Source organism: Camarhynchus parvulus, chromosome Z, assembly GCF_901933205.1.
Source record: "Camarhynchus parvulus chromosome Z, STF_HiC, whole genome shotgun sequence".
In the NCBI taxonomy this organism is placed as follows: Eukaryota; Metazoa; Chordata; class Aves; order Passeriformes; family Thraupidae; genus Camarhynchus; species Camarhynchus parvulus.
In genome coordinates this window covers 4,478,549-4,498,706 of record NC_044601.1, presented here as the reverse complement: position 1 = coordinate 4,498,706, position 20,158 = coordinate 4,478,549, and the positions used below count along the sequence as shown (strand labels likewise).

The 20,158-nt window shown below is 41.0% G+C and overlaps 1 protein-coding gene across 3 annotated transcripts in view; it reads right to left on the bottom strand.

Annotated features, from left to right (window-relative positions):
- The window catches only part of MEGF10 (multiple EGF like domains 10), an 86,123-nt gene that overhangs the window by 16,509 nt on the left and 49,456 nt on the right, over positions 1-20,158 (bottom strand). For all 3 annotated transcript variants that reach the window (XM_030968399.1, XM_030968398.1, XM_030968400.1), the window contains exons 10-15: positions 18,078-18,252; positions 17,078-17,198; positions 14,550-14,713; positions 11,588-11,690; positions 2,298-2,444; positions 110-244 (exon numbers count right to left, since the gene is read on the bottom strand). In XM_030968399.1, the coding sequence (XP_030824259.1) occupies positions 110-244; positions 2,298-2,444; positions 11,588-11,690; positions 14,550-14,713; positions 17,078-17,198; positions 18,078-18,252 (845 nt within the window). The remainder of the gene's footprint in view (positions 1-109; positions 245-2,297; positions 2,445-11,587; positions 11,691-14,549; positions 14,714-17,077; positions 17,199-18,077; positions 18,253-20,158) is intronic.

Genomic DNA, 20,158 nt, shown 5'->3' with positions numbered 1-20,158 from the left:
CTTCTGATTTATAAACTGAACACTCCACAACAGAAAGTGTCTTCGGTTTGACAGCCCCCAGGTGATGGAATGGAAACCATCCCACGGGGCTCTTTATGGCCAGCTGTACCTTCATTGCAGAGGGCTCCTGTGAATCCAGGCAGGCAGTCACACAGGCCAGTGATGTGGTGGCAGGGCCCACTGCTGTGCACGCACTGGGGGCAGGTCTGGCTGCAGCGGTGGCCGTAGAACCCCGGCGAGCAGACTGGAAAACCAGAGAGGACAAGCTGTCACTGCTGCTCTCCTGCCATCAGCCACCCTGCAGGCCTGGCTTGGAGCTGGCTCTCTGCTTTCCAGCCCCAGAAGTGGTCGTGGTTATCTGTGCAGCTCAGTGATTTAGACTCCCAAAACAAGATCTGCTCCCTCTCCTCAAGGATTTGGTGTAATTCTGGCTCATCGCGACTTTGTTGACATTCCATGTCAGGCCACCCTGAACTTGGATAATGTTTGGAATGCATACATACTTTTTTTTTAATTTGGCTAAACAGGGACATCTTTTGAAGCACATCTGAAGTAACAGAGAGATTAGTTTTATCTCCAGATGAGTAAGGTCATCTTAGACCTTGATTCCTGATGTGTTTTCTAGCTTGGAATTCAAATAGCCACAACTTCACTGGATAAAAAGCACAGATGTTTTCCAGTCAGCCTTTCTTTTACATGGTACAGAGTCACTCTAACTTTCAGGGAACCTGAGACCAGAAATACAGAGTTGTGCAGTTAATTGTGATGCTAAAAGCACGAGTTTCTCAAGAAGAAAAAGAAAAAAAGGGGAGGAAAAAAGGCTGCTTCTCCTTCTTTGTTGATCTAATCCCTTTTGGCATTTATTTCCTGATAAATTAGAATATTAGGTAAGAGAGCAAGAGAAATACCTGAACAGCTGCAATTAGCACTGACTAAACTACCTTGGAATCTTTTCAATATTTCAATTTCATTCAAGATTCAGTCTTTTAATTACACACTTGATACAAGTTATATGGCCAGGATCTCTCCAGAGAGATTAACTTCTCCAAGTGAAACAGTGCCAAAAGGTCTTCCTGTTTACTGAAAAGGCTGTTTCTGACCAGGATCCAAATTATTCCTATGACCTTTGTCTTCCCAGCCTGCAGACCGTGCCTCAGAGGGGCACTGGACTGGGAGCCCCTTGTCCAGGTTATAGGCAGAGTTCCAAAACACCAGGGAACATTTTTACGTGGCAGTGTTACACTTGGGATGCACTGATTGACTGCAGGGCTCTCACAGATTAGATAGTGAGAACAATTAGTGCTCACAGTCAGGAATGCTCAAGGAATACTAATGCCATACTGATGTGGGATTTAGCAGTGCCATGACACAGCCTTCAGCTGGAAACACTGCTATTCCTAAACTGACAGAACTTCACCTTCCTCTGGTTCTCCATCTCCCTGACAGCGACCATTTCACGTCATCTCCTGCCTTTTAAGCCTCTTTTGGAAGAGCCAGGAGCATCTTTGCTTGTCCTTAACCCACCTGCTCCTGGATCCTGTTTCTGGGAGACCTACCCTGGAAACTGGGCTCCCGTCCAGTTCCAGACAAATCACACATTTCTCTTCCCTGAACACCTTTCCCTCACAGCTTCAGTGATTCAAACTGAAGACAGCTGGACTGCTGGCAAACTGTGACAAATTTTGGGAGGGCAGACTTATTATTTTACCTCCCTAATTCTGGCATGATTTTCCTTAGTTCATCTCTATCTCTCTTTGTGAAATTTGTATTTTGCCCAGACGAGTTTTCCAAAAGGAGCCATAGGTACATTTGACAGTCTCTGCTTATTGTGGGGCCTGATCCCACTGACTACTCTTACAAAACAACTGCTAAAGCCCCAAATATTAACTAAGCTAATGGTCCCTAGCAGACAATGGGAAGGCTTTTAGTTTCTGAAACTCAAGTATGTTTTATTTACCTGTATTACAAACTTAACACTCGTCAATCACATTTGGAAATGCTTTAGAATGGAATCCCCTATGACATGCCTTGGAAAGTCATGTTCATAACAGTGCCACAGGACAGTGAATAAAAGGCTGTACCATAACAAGAAGAGCACTACTAGATGAAACATTTGTTCATTTCAGGTAACCCTTTTTTTTCCCTGAATATTCATGTGTTTTGACAAAATGTCCAATCAAGGAGTGTTTCCTAGCCTTTCAGACTGCAATTAGCAAAGCATTAGGATGTTGTATGATATATTTTCCAAGCAACTGAGGGAGAAACAGAGATTTTTAAAGTATTTATGTTATCCTTACTTCTCTGGCAAGTGGTGCCTCTGTATCCTGGTGCACACTCACAGATCCCATCATCTGGAGAGCAGGATGCTCCATTTTTGCAGTAACAAGGCAAGGAGCAGTTTGGACCCCACTGTCCCTCAGCACACACACTGTCACAGTGAATACCTGCAACCACAAACAAACAAAACATCTGCAAAGAGCTCTTGTGCACAGTTAGGTTAAACGTTTGCTGAACTTTAAAACACAGCTCACACAACCTGTTTATCAAAACATCACTAATATGATAAGATAAACCTGCATCTCTGTTCCTGCCTTCCCCAGAACAGTGAATTTCCCTCATATTCCAGTTTTGGTGAGAGGCACATAAATGGCTTTTGCTTCCTCCATAATGGCTGTTTCAAAACAGCAGAAGGTTTTTGGTTTCAGATTTTATGTTTGGGAAATGCACGACAGAAGGTACTGCAGGAACTTTTCCCTCTGAGCATTCTTTGTGTCTGATATAACTTGTGTATAATAATGGGGTGCGGGACATGCAATGATTTCTAATTAGTGGTGAGCTGATTACTGCTCAGCCTCGTACTGAACGGAAAAATGCAGTGCACACAAAGGGTTTCCAAACACACCATGTGAGCATTCCAAAATGCTGAGCTGCCACAGTGTTAAGGATGCTGGTCAGTCAGTGCTTTGTTTAACCTGTCTCAGTATAAAACTGATTGTAAAATGGCCACAACCTGAATCTCTACACATAGATCCTAATACAAACCACCCATTACGAGCATCCAATCACAGGCTGCTGGGTTCTTTTCTTTGTTTGCTTGTCATTTTTCTTCACAATGCAGGAGCATTAAATATAATTTCCCTGCTTTTTAAGAAGCACTGTGCATGTTAAATGCCAGCAGGCACCACCGTGGAACTCAGACCCTATTGTGTCTGCAGCACTTTGCATTAACAACCAAGTTTTATTGTAACGCCTCCACTGAATGAACCCTCCACTAAGGGAAAAGTGGACTGGATCCAACCACAAGCATGTCTTGCTTTGTAAGTATTTCCAGCAAAATATGCCACAGGTTCAATGGCTGCCAGGGTCCTAAAAAAACCAAAACAGTTTTACATGTGACAAGGAAAAAAAAAACAACTTTTAACTTTGAACCTACTGCTTGTAAAAATCCTGAGAAATAGTTACATGGTTTGCTGATAGATCAGACTGAGGTGATTCCTCATCACCCCCAGCATGTGCCTTGCAAAGCTGCCCATATCTAAAAACCAACTCTCCAATTAGAGGAAAGGTAGAACTCCAGACTCTTGAACTGTTTTTCTCTGCAGGACAATCAACAGATTGAAGAATCAAATATGCGTTTCAACAGATTGCACCAACCTGTGCCAGCATGACAGAACACCTGACTTTAAAAATCCAGATACTGACAGACGGTACCCAGGCCACCTCAAAGCCCTAAATGCACAAGGGTCATCAGAACTGACCTAAAACAAACCTATTATCAGAAAATGGAAGGCTGCTTACATCACTCCTTTTTCTCTTTCTGCCTGCCTAGATGGTGTCGTTCTCCTGTCTCCATCTACATTTGAGAGTCAGTGCTGACTTGGTTCTCAGCAGTCTAGTTCAAACTTTTCAACAACTCATTTAAGCAAATTAAAGAGAGATGTTTGATTCTGACAGATGCTGGTGCACAAGAGGAGCATGACATCACTGCATTTAATACATTTTTTTTTCCAGAAACAAGACCACTTCTTCCAGCTGCTGCTTTTCCTGGTGCTCCCAAACTTGAGAATGTGGGTCTCCAAGTCTGTGAAAACACAGGCAGAGCCCCTCAGAGGGTTATGTGCCATATCACACATAGCTGCACTCAGTGCACCCTGCTGCAGAAAAGACATTTTTCACAGCCTCAATGGGTGTCAGCGGTGCTCAGTGTATAATGGTCACTATTAACAAGCCAGTGGTTGCCAAGAGCTACCAAAGTGCATTATCTGAGATTATGTAGACCAGTGACATACAATAACACCAGGCTCAATTATACTGCCTTGATCTGTGCACAGAGGATGCTTTATGACAGCAGAGTGTCCGAGGGTGATGCGGGCACGCTGGGATGGGGAAGACAATGGGTCCCATGCTGCACAGAGCCATGGGGCTTAAAGCAGACAGAAAATACCACTAAAAACCAAAAAAAGGGGGAAAAAAGGCTCCTTCAGTACACACCAGGGAAAACCATCCCTTAGGGAAACTGAAAAAACCTGCTTTTTATCTCCCACTCTCATCCCTTATGAGGAGGTGAAGAATGGCATCATTATGCTTAGCAAATAAACAGTGTGCACTAAATGTCACTGGGTAACAGTGATGACAACATAACACACTGAAAGACTGCTGAACACAATTCTGTTCCACTGTAATTTTTATTATATTCACTCTTGATCATTAGGAAAATCAGTTTTAGTCCTCTGAGTGTAACAAACCAATGCAGCAAGGCTGAAATCATTTAGTTATTTACTGCACCTCTACTTATTAAAATAGTTTTCAGTCTCACTCACTATTTACTTATTTAGGTAAGTTCACAAGGCACTTAAAAATAACAAGGTGAGTTTCGTATCTTATGGTTGTAAAAACCAAATGTGTATTTTTGAGAAAGAACAGGTCAGAAATATTAAAGGGATTTTAAAAAATTAAAAATTATTTTCCAGAGGGATGCTTTTTATGAAATTTCGGCAAAGAAAGCTATGCTTTGATAGAAAAGCCAGAAATTATTCAGGAAAGAAAAAGCATTTTTACTAGAACTTTCAAAGCAAGATTAGACTCACTTTTTACAACAGTGTTACCAACTGGCTGATGACTGCCACAGTTTCGTGCAAGTATTAATCTCTGACACAATAAAATTGTTTTTATTAAGTTTTCGTGTTGGTTCTGATACTGATAAGGATATCTGCGAGAAAATGTTTTTGCCAGAGCTATGGACAAAGAGCTCTTTGATGGCCTTCACAAGTTGCTAGGCAATAGCTGAATGGTCATGATAAACTTCAGCTAAGCTGCTCTGAAGAAATGCTCGTGCATTTAATGCCCAGTGCTTTATGCTGGGGGCCTCACATCCAAATCAGCATTCCCCCAGCATTCGTAATTGCATGAATGAAGTGAAGAATTCTTTAGGGATACCACTCCTTCTGCCCATGCTAGCAGAGCATTTGCACACTCCCTGTGCTGTATTTTTAAGTTGAGACTCAGTGATACACCCGAGTCAGACCAACAAAGAGCTGATTTGTTTTAGCACTTGAAGCGAGGGAAAAAAATTACCAATTATTTCTTACTATCTTCCCAGGCAAATTTACTATTGGAGTAAGTGCTGTTTTACACCTTATTATGTTTCCATTGGTCTGATAGAAGGTTATCCAAACTTTAAGAAGAGTATTATTTTTTTGTAAAGAACTTGTATTTGCAGTGCAATTTACGAGAACACACATGGAACTTTCCAGTATAACCCCTCAGCATTAAAAACTGTTTATATACTGGTGTACCTCCCTTGTGCCAGTGCAAAACTGGGTATGTAGCAGCCCAAACTAAAGAAGGAACAAGACTTTCAAAGGCTGGAGGAACCCTGGTGTCATTAAAGCTAATGATGCTTTCTCATTATTGTCCAAGACCTTGCCCTTCATATTTGAGAAAAACTAACGTTTCTGTTACAGGCAGCTGCAACCTCTGATGGTGAGAATTACTTCCCTAATTTCTCTGCCAAATAACGGGCAGCCCAAAGAAAGGGAGGTGGTGAAAAATGTCACAGGCATTATTTTAAAGTACTCTCACTGTCTTTCAGGGAGGCTGGTACCTTACTCCACTGCTGAAGGTATCAAGAGGAATTAATTTAAGTGTCCCAAACTGAGGAGCTAATGAGAGGATCAGAGATATTTCTGCAGAAGTTCAGATTTCAGCTGCTTCCCTGCAGCAGCAGGAGAGTCATGGCTGGAAATTTTGGTAGGAAGCTAGCTAGACAAGGCTGTCAACAAGGACATCTGAGTTTGAAGGCAGAAATCCTTATCTGCAAATTTTAGTAGCAGAATTCCTTTTGAAGTATTTTTAGTATCCTTCTGAAGGCCACACTCTTCCTACATACTGTTATCCACTCCAGAGGTGCTCTTCTTTTCATCTATCAATCCCTGGGCAGCCACCATGAAATAAGATTTTCCCTTTTTAAACTTCTTCTAGGCAGAAAACAGGCACACCTAACCAGTGATTTAAAGCTATTTTTTTTTTCTAAAAGGGTGGTATTTCTTCCACATAGAAATCCACCAGCGCTCAGAGAACAGACACATGGACACAGTGATTCCCAGATGTAGGGTGGAACCCAACCTCTTATTGGAGAATTCCTCTCTCCCCAAGCTTGAAAAGCAAATTTGTCACTTATCATGAGAGAGTGCCCAGAAATAATTTCATTTTGCAGCTCACTGAGTATACCTCCCAATGGGGCCTCATCCTTCAGGAGGCCAGGTGGAACTGGTGGCAGTGGAGGGAGAACTGTTTTTACAAGAGAATCTTGGCTTGGGTGCACTGGTGCTACAGCAGCAGCTCGTTTTTGCTCCAAAGGTGAGACAGAGCCCTTCCAATTCTGTTTTTTTGCTTTGTAGGATGGGGAAAAATGCATACTCATGGAAAGCTGAGGGTGAAGGCAGAGCTGCAGACCTGGGTGTTTCCACCAGCAGGGTGGGTGTCAGATGGCAGACCTCCCCTATATAATCCAGCAACAAATGTGCCTCTCAGAAATACTGTCAGAGGCACATGGAAGGACACAGAAGCAACACATCTGGTGATGGGTGAGCTGAGTAATGCCAGCAGGTGTCCAGCACAGAAAAAGTCACCGACACCCCTCCTGCTGCAGCCTGTGGGTGAACGCTCTGCCCGCTGGTGAAATGTGGGCTGGTATTACTGCATCTGTCTTTTCCACAAACCACTGCCATTGTTTTGGTACTAGATAGCAGACTGGTGGTATTTCATAATCCCTGGCATCACATAGCCTTTAAATCGATTTTGAGAGTAACAAATGTCGCGCCACCCTGACGTCTCCTCGCAAATGCAAAGGTGCTGCACCAGGGGAAGCAGAGCAGTGATGTCTGATCAGGAACACCCACATCACTGCAATTACACTAATAAACTGTCTGGAGGGAAAAAGCTTTTGCCATTTTAATTAATTAATCATATTGCTTTACTTAATTGATTAATGCTTTAATGCGGAACCTCTGTTTGCAAGAATATGAGTTCCCTAATCTTTCAGGAGATTTGGGAGAAATTTGACAGCTGCTTGCAGAACAGATAAGATTAAGGGATGAAACTATCACGGTGCTTGCTGGTTTGCTTGTTGAGAGAAGTGTTGGATATACCTTTATAGTGGAAGTTAACCAAAAGTTTTGGTATCATTTAATAGAATTATCATTACCTATCAGGAAAGTATATTTTCTGTGTGTTTCTTCTGTTTTCCATTTTAATAGTTCTCGCTCTTTTCCACTCTCTGGCTACTGAGAAATGAAAAAGAATTTTCCCTCCAAATGAAAAAATAGTTATTTATAAGATACAGTGAAAATGTCAAGGGATGAGGGAGTTTGGGGCAGACATCATCCTCTGTGTGGGCGGATGTTTCTCATTTGTGCCATCCTGTCATGTGGCTCCTGGAACGTGACGGAATGGTCAGGCTGCCAGGAAAAAAACACCACCCTTAACTCTTCCTTCCCTAAGCAGAATCAAGCTGCTGCAGAGGGAAAACATTTTGCAAACTACAAAAGAGCACAGGATTTCTAACAGGGGTCCTGTAAACCGAAGTCGCTTCTGTTTAGCGCGAAACAGAACCCCAATGAAAACCAGCAACCCCAAATAAAAACAGAGATCTAATGAAAGGTAATTTTAACTGTTTCTTGACTCTTTTAACATAATAATAGTGTTAAAACTATTGTAAGAAAAAATAGATATGTCAAAAACTGAACTTTTATTCCTAAGCAGAACGTACTAAGGAGAAGAGAACACCCTGGGGCATGCTCAAAAAGTAACTAAAAACTACTTAAGAAAACTAAACCTTAGAGCATCTCAGTGCTGACCCAGTGGGGAGCTGCAGCTCTGTCTGGGGGCTGAGGCCAAGCCCTCGTGCCCACGTCAGCAGCCCAGAGCTCCCTCACACCCCAAGGTCACCAACCCACCCTCCCCATGCAGCGTTTCCTGCTCCCCAGCCTTGTGGGACAACTGTGTCACTCCTTCATTTGCTTCTAAAAAGTTACATAAACTATTCCCTCTGATGAAATTCCCTGGGGTAAGTGCAGATAGCTGTTCTGTTCATAGGGCTGAGGAAAATGCTGCGTTTAAAGCACCTTCTTGGAAAATCTGTGTTATTTTGATGGCATCAGAACATTTTGGGAAGTTTACCTGGGCGTCATGGATTTATTTGTGCTTAAAACCAAAAAATACTCACAGGTTCACATTTTTAAGCTTCCTCAAAATATATTTCTTTTTAAAAGTGGTTTAACACCAACGGTTTTAAGCAACTAAATTCTTCATTTGGGTTAGATAAGCATTAAACTGATCCAAAATATGTTTTTCCCTCTCTTTGTTTTTCAACTAGGTAGGCAACACTACCCACCCAAAACTAGTATGCCCATATGTCTGATGGTTACTTTCACAAATCCAACACCAAAACCAAAACAAAGGCCAAGCCACGTAAGTTCTTTCATTTTAGAAGCTCCTGTATTTTCCACACACCCTCCACCTGCTTCTCTACACAACCCTGTGCACAACCTCCCTCCTTAATCCTACAATCTTCTGCTATTCCTGCAATGCACTGTTACAGCACAGCTATTTGAGAGCCCTTTCCTGAAGCATTCCCTCCTTTTTTTTTAATCATTCCAAATATAAGCATCTGCACAAAGCCTGGATTCCTCTCTGGGTATTGCTCTGACATGCGAAGTGTGGGAGGAGGATTATTTTTTTTTTTTCAGACACTGAGTATAAAGTGAGCTATGCTGTGGATGTTGTAAAGTGTGTCTAGACATCACCAACATGTCAAAACTAGTCTGTCACACACATGCTGTTCTGGTGACATCATCCAGGGATGGGGGGCTCCATTTTATCAATAATTAGGCCTCAAGTCTCTTTCTTGTGAAGTATTTTTCCTTTTAAGAATAAAGGTGAAGTAAGATTTCACTACACAAAATTACTATATTATGTCTTTATCTTATTATATATTATATAATCTACATTATTGATATATTATGCTTTCCCATACCTGAATCCAAGCACAGTCAAGGTGCACTTGAAGCCTCTGTCACACCCTGGGTTAGTTATATCACACTGGCCAGGTAATTCTTATAACCTGTTATAAAAAATGCTGCTAGGTTTTTAATCTGGCCTTTCAAAACTGCCTGTTTTGACCTGGACCCATTCATTAACACATTTTGACTGTCTCAATTTTAGAAGACTCACAGAAGGTACTTCAAGCTGTGCCCTTAGGACTTGTGAACCTACCTGCACCATTAAGGATCAGCAACTCTTCACATGTTTTTATGGTGGGTATTCTTTGATTAATACATTTAGTAATTTATGAGATCGCATTTTGAGCAGATTCAAATGTAAGTTTGTGGAAATGTGTCCAAACACACACACACAGTTACCTGAAAACTACCTGAAAGTTAAGGACATAACAAAACAAACAGAAAATAGTGTCAGGCAAAACAGCAACAGCTGGAATAAGGCTAATAGTATTTTTTTGTAATTCACTCAGGTAGCTTCTACTATTTTCTGCACTCCTGAGGCATCTGAGTGGCTGATGGCAAGTCACACTGCAGCCTGTGGGGAAGAGAACTGAACCAAAAGAATTCCTGCCTCAGTTAGGTGAGTGCTGGCTCTTAAAGCTCCTCTCACTGAGAGGAAATGGTGAGACAGACCTTCTCAAAGAGAAAATAAACAGAAAAAATGAGTAAATAACAGAGAAGTTTGGTCTTCCAGAGCAAAGCAGGAGCTCTTTGTGTGCCTGTGTATCTGTATCCCCTAGAGATTTCCACTTTCTACTCCCAGTAATCATAAAAGTCGTGTTCATCTAAACAGAAAGTAGAAAACACAGCAGGTAGGCTGTAATCAGCTACAGTTAATCAACCTGAATAGTAGCCACCAAGTATTATGTGCTTCAAACAAGATGCTGGCAATCCATCCACAGAGCTAGGAAGAAAGAGCACAGAAAAATAAAGGTTTGGGAAAAAACAATAGCAAGACTGTACCTATCTGAGGAGATTATAAGCTCACCTCCACCTCCTTTGTCTAAAAGCACCAGAGAAAAAAAGAAAACAATTCCATCATGAACCTACAAGTCAGGCTAAACATTCGTTTATAGAAGAGTGGAATATGTCTAAATTCACAAATAAAACACAAATCACTGATCTTCAGAGCACAAACATGCTTTGCTCATTTAAGGTTTGTTTTTCATGCTGATTTCTCATTATTAAATGGAAGGAGCTCACACAGACAGGTGATGTGAGATCTGACCCTTGCAACATTGCAGCATCACAGAGAGGCAGCTGGAACACTCCAAGAAGGGCAAACTTACAGTGTTAATTAAACTTTACAGAAGATCAAAGAGCTCTTCCAAATTTAAAGCTTAGAAATCCTTGTGAGACCTAAAACTCCCTCCTAGAGATATAAAGGGAACATTTCATGATAGCTGCCTTTCTGCACAGTTCCACCACATTTTCAAAAAAAAAAATCTTGCTCTCCACTAGCAGGAGGGTACAAAAACAGTGCTCAACAAAAATTTTGGTGAATGATTCCACTGACAATAGTCCTTAAAATCATAATGTTAAAAAAAAAATAAAAATTGTGAGAAAAATTTTGTAGAGGACAAAATATCTGCAGAGAAACTTAAACATGGTTGAGACACAAATGGCAGCACAGTTGTCTTGGTTTGAGACAAGTTAGGAGGTTGACAAGTTGGGACAATGGTTCATCCTCTTCTTGGCTGCCTGAACGAAGCTTCCTGAGCTCCTATACATGATGCTTTACCCCAAAGCTGCCACAACAACCTTGGATATTTACAGCTCATCACCACTTTTGTAAGGAAGTGTGTAGTGAAGGTGCCCAAGCTTTAAAGTTTCCCTTTCCATGCCCAGTTTTCTGCAGATCACACTGGACAAAAACTTCCCCACCCGTGAGTCACAGGAGGGACACAGCGGCCACAGAACGGGGGCTCTTTCCCCTTCCAACCTCACAAACTCCTCCTTTGCCCACAAAACCAAGTCCCCCTGGGGGGACACACTGTTTTTGTGCTTCCCAAGGGTGTGTGCTGTACCTGACCATCCCGGGAGGCAGCGGCAGTAGCCCGTGGTGGGGTGGCAGCCGTCGGCGTGGCTGCAGTCACAGCGCTCAGCGCAGTCCAGGCCGTAGGTACCATCCTGTGGCAACAAAAAACACAACACCCTGGAGATGAGGGCAGCTGGGAGTTAGAGGAGAGACAAGTTAGGGTCAGCCCAGCCTCAAAAAGCAGCCACAGACCTCTCCTGAATCTCCAGGCTGTTAATAATGTAAAATATTTGTGGCGTTTGGAACATGTCAGCATCCTACACTTTCATTCTTTCATTAAAGGGGGGAAGATAAAGAATGAATTATGCTCTCTTGAAAAATACCAGACTAAAGGAATTAAGTCTCCCTTCTGCATCAAACTCTGAGATCTCTGCTTATGGGTCAAAATGGGTCCCACGCAGAGGTATAATTTTAAAGGAAATGAGTGAAACCCATTAAATTACAAGATACCTTCAGTGTGAGGTTCACTGCATAAATAAAGCAAACAATCACTTTCTTTTGATTAGAAACATTTCTCTTGATGAAAAACATTTCTCTCTGCACTACAATACACTCCATCAAAAAGAGATAATCTTTGGCTATGGAACAGTGCACAAAATAGAACTTTTATTTTTATCCATGCAACAGTTTTTGAACCAACAAGAGATTAAAGTCACAAGTTGAATCACCCTGTTGGTGTATTTATTTTTTCATGGGAAACATCTATACATTTGATTTTGCTTTTCTGCTTCTTCCATAGAAGCTGGCACACAGATTTGTGGATAATTTCACACAAAATCAACCCAAGAAACTGAGAAGAGCAGATTCTTTACTATCTCCAAACAAGGAAAAGTATAGCAGTCAACTGATCTTGAATAAAAAGTGGCAGAACCAAATTAAAAAAAAAGAGCATGGAAAAAAAGCCAGTATAATTTACAGTAATACTTCAGGGTTACCCACAGCAAAGGCAAAAAGGAAAAAAATCATGTCAGGTTTAAACCCCAATAATTTACATTCAAAGCTAAAAATTGGTGTCAGTCACATTAAAAATCTGAATAAAACCTATATGAAAATTAATCTGCTGTTCTTTGATGTTCATGCATACATTTCAGCTGAGTGCCACAGGATTTAGCTATTCAACTGCCAGTCTTTCAAGTCTAAAGTAGAACAAAATCTTACATTACTTCAGTGTTAGGAGCCTTTCACTCATCTCAACAATACATTTTTATTTACAGAAAAAGAAAAGATTAAGCATTTCCTTTGCATATAATCAGATTTGGAATGAAAGGAAATCCTCAAATATGCTGTTGAAAAGCAGTATTTTTAGCCTGCTATGTACTTGGAGTGAAGTCCAAACTGTAGTTCAAATCTTGAGCAACAATCTGAGCAGTGATAATAATGTTCTGAAGTTACCGAAACAAACTGAAATACATTGATTTAAATAAAGTCTCTGCTCAGACATGAAAAACATTTTAGACAACTGGAAGTATTTGAACTATTTTTTAAATAAATTATTATATTTATTATTATTTGAATAAACAATTTCTGTTTATTCCTCTGCTCTGGAATTTTGAAGCAGAATTTGCTTTTGAAATAGGTAAATGCTTATGGACATTGTTTGATACAGATGGAGAGAGGGAGAGGAAGACAATGAGCATTGGGCATGCTGAATTATCTGATACAGAAATACTTTTAAGCTTTATTTTACTGACTTTGGGATAGTGATGCAATTGCTCTGAAATGATGTATTTTTAAAATGTCAGTTTTGGAAGAGCTAATGCAGCTTGGGAGATCTCATCACCCTTCAGAATCAGGCACTAAGTGATAAACAAAGCTGCTTGAGGAAACAGAAAAATCAGTCTTCTGATGGAGATGCATTGCTGGAAACACTGCACAGGTGGTACTGCCATCAGCTTTCCAGAATATATTCCATTTTCTTTGCCACTTTACTCACTACAGGAGTGCTTCATCTTAAAACCAAAAGCAGAGACCCAAAAAATCACTCCTGAGCGTTCCTAGTGCAGTTCAGCAGAAAAAAATTTCATTGAAAATGAGGTGATTTCCAGTTTTCTGCTGTAGATCAGCTACTCCCATCATGTCATTGCTCAGTAGAGCTTGTCCAAACTGAAAGAAGCTTAAATGTGATATTTACAGCGTGTGTGTGTTCCCTTCAGGTGATTCCTTTGTAGTTATATCAAACCAACAACCTGATCTGCAGATACATTGCAAAAGTTAACAATTGACAGGGGAAGGGAAAAGAAGGGCAGAGAGCATTTATTTTAATAATAAGTTTTGTTAAAAGTTCCCCAGCAAATTGACGCCTATCACTGAAAACAGTGGACCCTGGAAAAATCCACTTTTTATTAAATACTTCTTTTCAGTGTATAAAATATAATTGAAACAAAAAAGTTACACAACAAACAAATCCCCTTGGAATTTTATGATTTAAAAACCTCTGAAATTTGAATTTATGAATTTTATTTGAATTTATGCATTTTATTTCCCCAAAGCTGCAGATTCCAAAGTGAAACAGAATTGGTAAGGAGCATGCCACTGTCCTCACAATGATTTCTGATTTTCCAAAGTCTGGGAGAGAGTAGAAGCCAAAGCCCCAGCAGAAAAGCAGAGACCTGTGATGGAACTGGGTGTAAGAGTAGCTTTTCACTTTTGACTGAGAAGGAATAAAAATTCTTTGTTCACAGACATAAGGAAAAAAGTAATTTAAATAACACTACTTGATTTGGGGTGTATTTTTTGTATTTTTCTCTCATTATTTGCACTTAAAAGTAGCAGTTTGATAGCATTTGATGAAGAAATGTTAGAAGAATTTTTGGTGCCTGTCCCTGACCCAGCACCCCATTCTGTGTGCTCCAAAGGGACTCATCCCCATGGAGACAAAGAATGACAGATGCCCCTCCCTGCCCAATATTCTCCTACAAAAACCTCAAAATTCAGTGGAATTATTAAACTACCTGGCAAGGGAGTTCACATTTCTCTCCCCTCCATCCTGGGGCACAGGTACAGGTTCCATCCAGAGCATTGCAAGCCCCTCCATTAAGACACTGGCAGGTCAGGTTACAGCCCAGTCCCCACGTGCCACTGGGGCAATTTATGGAGCAATCCACACCATGCCAACCTGCCAAAAAAAAAAAAAAAAATGGGATTAAAGTCAGAAATTAATCAGGTTTTCCCCCATTCCTCTCAGAGGATGTTTCATGTCTCTGAGATGGGCAATACTGGGGTAAAATTCACTGCAGGATTTATCAGCTGCTTCAGCTGAGGGCCTGTCCAGGTTGGAACAAAGGTGTTCAAGGGCACCTTGTAACATCTGTGCACAGCACACATCTGCAGATGGGTGCCAACAAGCAAAAGAGACTGATGGAAGATCTGAAATGGAAATAGAGACACCTTGATACTTCACTGAGAAGCTCTAAACTACAGTGAGAGTGTTAAGGTGTAGCCTGAAAACAATTAGGAATATTTTCCCTAGGCTCAAGCTGCTGCTTTCATAATTGTTCCACCAGTATTCAACTCAAACAGCCCTGTAATATGGTTTTAACATGTATCTAACCAAAAAAAAAAAAGAGAAAAAATAAAAGTATTGCATAAACTGGATCCTCTGAGGAAACACAGAAGACCTTTTAGAGCATTTCTGTACTTCTCCCCAAATACAAAAGGAAATGTAATGGAAAATAGCTGTAAAATGCAGCATTCACCACTGATCATGCCTGATAGCAATGGTTTGCAGACTGGATAGACTGAGATGTTAATAGATTTTTTAAAATGTGATCATCCATCAGATTCAAGAGGAACAGTGTGAGGCAGTCAGTCACATATTACCATCACCAGTGACACAGGCCAAGTTTCTAATTTTGTACCTTGTTTACAGTAAGTGGAGGGAAAAATAATTCTGCACTGAGACTGATCAATAGGCTATGCAAAACACATGCACAGCAATCAGGCTGCCTCGTGCTTCATTGATAACTTCAAATTCAGGGGTCACTTCAGGAAAAAATGTAGCTTTTGTAATTTGACTAGGAAATCGAGACGTTTTCCCTCAGCTGTCTTCCAGGGATTTATTATCCTCCTCTGTTTAAATGACAAGTACCTAGGTTCAGTTCAATTTTACTTTTTGCTGTCCTCTTTCACTGTAGTGTGATTAAAACTGCATGGGGTACAGGAAGAAAGGATTCTGCATTGCCCAAAGAAATATTTTTATCCTCGTGAGCTTTGCAGTATCAACCTGAACAGGGTTAAATTAGCCATACTGTCTCTGGAAAGAGCAGAAGTTCCACATTTGCTGCGTAACTGATTTAACAGTGTCAGTCCCTGAAAAATTTAGTGGCTATTTGTCTATCAAACTCTATTTAGATGGGATGTTGGGAATTAGGAATTGTTCCTTGGCAGGGTGGGCAGGCCCTGGCCCTGTGGCTGCCCCTGGATCCCTGGCAGTGCCCAAGGCCAGGCTGGACACTGGGGCTTGGAGCAGCCTGGGACAGTGGGAGGTGTCCCTGCCATGGCAGGGGGTGGAACAAAATGATCTTTAAGGTCCTTTCCAACCCAAACTGTTACCAAATCCTCCAAAATCCTTGGTATAAATAAACCCCTCTAACACTGTCTTTTCTGCGTCAGCAAGTCGGGCATTGGTTTGTTCCTGGTCAGGGTCTGTGTGTGTCTGGCCTCCACACAGATGCAGACACAAAACTTTTTCACTTATTTATCCATTTTTAGCAAACAAAGAAATTATTATTCATTGGTTCTAAATGATGTAATTCTCTTTCACTACATAGCATTCTATCCTCTATTGGTAATAGATTCCTCACTTCTCAGGAATTAATCTGTATTTTTTACTCTTTTTATTATCTTTTCCACAGGTAGGGAGCTTCCAACACACACATATGGAGTCTTAGTTATCTTGTTGTCTTCCTCATCTTCTGGTTTCTGCAAAATGTCTTTGTAGCCCATAAATTCTGCACTTCTTGTATTCATTTTAAACAACACATCTCTCTCTCTCCCTCTCCCCCAGGCTTTGTCCATTGAAGCATTTCAAAATTAGCTAAGGAAAACTTGAAGTTTCTTTTCCCAAGTATTCCCACAACAGCTGCTTATGACAAACTTTGCTAAATTGTGGCTAAAAGTGATTCAAAACCAACACACTGCTTATAGTCAACATATGGGTTATGATTAATTAAAAACAAATTATTAAAAGTTAATGAAAACCATTAATTAAAAAAAAATAGGAAAGTTATGTAATTCCAACAAAACCGTTCTGGGATTCTATATGATTTTGATTAGGAATGCTGACATCAGATAAAGGGTACAGCCCTCCCACAGAGCAGAGAGTTTTCTTCCCTGAGAATACATTTCCCTTGTTTTCACCTCCCAGAGCAGCAGAAGCATCAGGTGTCTGCTTCTCATTAAGCTTCCTCTTCTCTGCTTCAAAAACCCAATTTCATTTTACAGTTACAGGGAAATGAAATCCATCTGAGGAGACACTTACCTGCTTTGCAGGCACAAGAGCCATCCACGGGTGAACAGGTGGCCCCGTTTTTGCAGCTGCACACGGAGGAGCAGTTCACACCATACGTCCCAGGGAGACAAGGGGTACCACAAGATGAACCCTGAATTATAAAAGAAGAGTCTAAAAAGAGTCTAAAAACCAACTGAGGAGGCTCAGAAAATACAACTGACTCAAATGATACAAAAGCCAGAAAAACCACAGCCCATGCATGTCCTAAGCTGTCACTAAATTATCTTTAATTTAGGGGAGAGGGACACTTCTCATGCTTTTGAAGTATTTTAAAGTCATTTTCAGTAAGTATTAGTTTTCTATTGTTTGCTCTGAGAGCTCAGGTCACATAGCACCTGGTTAGATCAGGTGGATCAGTGGACAATAATAAAGAAGCTCTTTATGAAGTCAAAACACAGTAAGAAAGAAGTCTAATGGTAAATTATGTGGGTATGTAAAATATTTTTAAGAGCTAATTTGGCTGACGTTTTCAGTTATTACTTTCACAAGAACAGTCATACTGTAAAATGTTAGATTAGCATCCAAAGCACATGTAACAGCAATGTGTGTAAAAGTTGCAGAATAATCTGTCCTGAAGTATAAAAAGAAGTGCTTTTGGCTGGAGTTTCTGTGGATGGAGCGTGAGGAGTTGATGACTGAAACCCATCATTCCTGCCTTCACTTACACCTCAACAGCACGCCCTCATTCTTACCAACATCTTATAAAGCAACTAACTTCTCCTTCTAAAAATGTTCTCACCAACATCTTATAAAGCAAATAACTTCTTCTAAAAATGCCTTCATTTCAGCAGTGAGAACCCACCAGAAATGCTGATTTTTTCAGGGTCCTACAGCACAAACTGTGCTACACAAACACCCTCACTGCCCTTGTACCGCAGCGGAGGAGGAAGGGACGAGGTGGCACCCTGAAGAATTTGCTGCACAACTGGGGCTGAAAACTGTGAAACCGTGAAAGTGAGACCTCTTTTACCTTAAATCCAGGGGCACAGGTGCAGGTCCCAGTGACGCTGTCGCAGTCAGCCCCGTTCTGGCAGCTGCAGATCTGCTGACACGACTCCCCGTAGAAGCCCGGCGAACACGTCTCGTTGCAGTACAGCCCAGACCAGCCTGGCTTGCAGGAGCATTCCCCAGACATGGGGTGACAGCTGCCACGGCAGGGGGATGAAAGGTTAACTCAGTAATTCAGGACTAAGCATGGCATAAGTATTGTTTTATTGTTTTCTTTACATAGGACCAAAAAAAACCCCCAAAAACTCCCCAAACCCCCCCAAAAACAAAAACAAAACAAAAAACAAAAAACAAAAAACCCAAAAAACCCAAAACCCCAAACAAACAAACAAAAAACCAAACCAAAACAAAAAAAAAAACCCAACAAAACAAAAAAAAAACACCTCCAAAACCCCCCTGTTGCAGATGGGTTGTGTGAAGGGCCTTGCGTGAGATGATTTTACTTCCCACAACACAGTTTGGTGTATTTATATAAAAATATGTTCCAATTAAGATAGGAAATGCAGTATTATACAACATACAGACATTTTGGGATGACATGGAAAGAAATACAGGGTATAATTTCTATTTGAGCAGAAACCTTGCTGAAACACAGTTTTTTACCATAAGACAGATATCCACGGATACAAATACTAAGAGGATGAAACCATTAAACTCCCCAACATTTGTTGTTACATTCCCACTCTAACAAGACCATTTTCCTAACCCTGCAGAAGCTCAGCAGCATATTGTCTGAGAAACATGATCAAGAAAAATAGCATGGCATCCAACAGGAAATAAAAAACACAGCACCCCATCAGCAGAGCAAGAACGTTCTCCTCATCAAACTAGTTTGGAAGAGGGCAACTGAGAATGGTAAAAAACCACCAGCACTGGGCAGAAGCCAGCTATAGCATGAGAGCAGTGACCTTTTGGGGAGTATCTCCCCTCTCTGCTGGCCATACCTGGTGGCAGAGCAGCTGCCTCTATACCTGGAACAGCAGTTTCATTGAAGGGCCACGCAGGCAGCTGCTGCCTGGTAACAAATGGACATCATCAGCTGTGCAGGGATATATAGGCTGGGAGAGGGGACACAATGGGGTGCTCTGTAGCACTCTGGCAGACAAAGCATTTGCTTAATTCTCACCAAAGGAAAGCCTTAGTATCCAAATCCAATACATTTACAATGGGAAGACTGTTTGGAGATATTTGCCTCCCACTGATTGAAGTGAAGCTCCTTTAAGAGTGCTGGAAGGACCAAAAAAAAAGAAGAAAAAAAAAAAGAAAAGCCTTCCTCCAGACAAATTAAATGACCCATGACAAGAGCCTGGTTTTGCAAGACTTGCTGACTTTGTGTGTGGGGGTGTTTTGGAAACTGAGTATTTTTCTGACCATTTGAAAGTCTGAAAAAATACCTGCTGCATGTTTATAACACTACAACAACAATCTCTGAAAGAACTGCAGTGTAACACGGGAACACAACATTAGTTACAACTGCTTTTGGACTTGAGGGCTGCTCTTGTCCAAGCAAGAATTTAAAATTGCTGAAAACAACCATTGCTAATCAGGGAAGGCAAGGATTGTGAGAGTTGGAACATCACCATGTATTTTGCTTTCTGCATATTTAATGCACACACTATGGCACCATAAAAATTTGTGTGTCTTCAGGATATTAAAATACCTTTGTCAGTGTTGGCATAAAGTGAGAGGAAAGGCCTTTTCCTCCAGAAATGGTTCAAAACTCATGGTGTTCATACTGAACAGCCCTGGTTATTTGTTAAGTTATGTGCATGCCAGCCATGAAACAAGATGAAATGGAGATATTCTCATATAAAACACGGGCAAAATTATGAAGACAGATGCAGCAAGATAATCAGGTTTGTCTCCTATCTTAAATTCCTGTAGGACCCCAGAGCTCTCACTAGTCGAAGAATACAGAGCAGGGAAGATAAAAAAAAAATAAATTCACAACTAGATAGCTGTTAGGATAAGAACCAGAATATACCCATAACATAAATTCAGTAGCAGTGGCACTTTACGACGACAAACCCAGCAATCACGGAA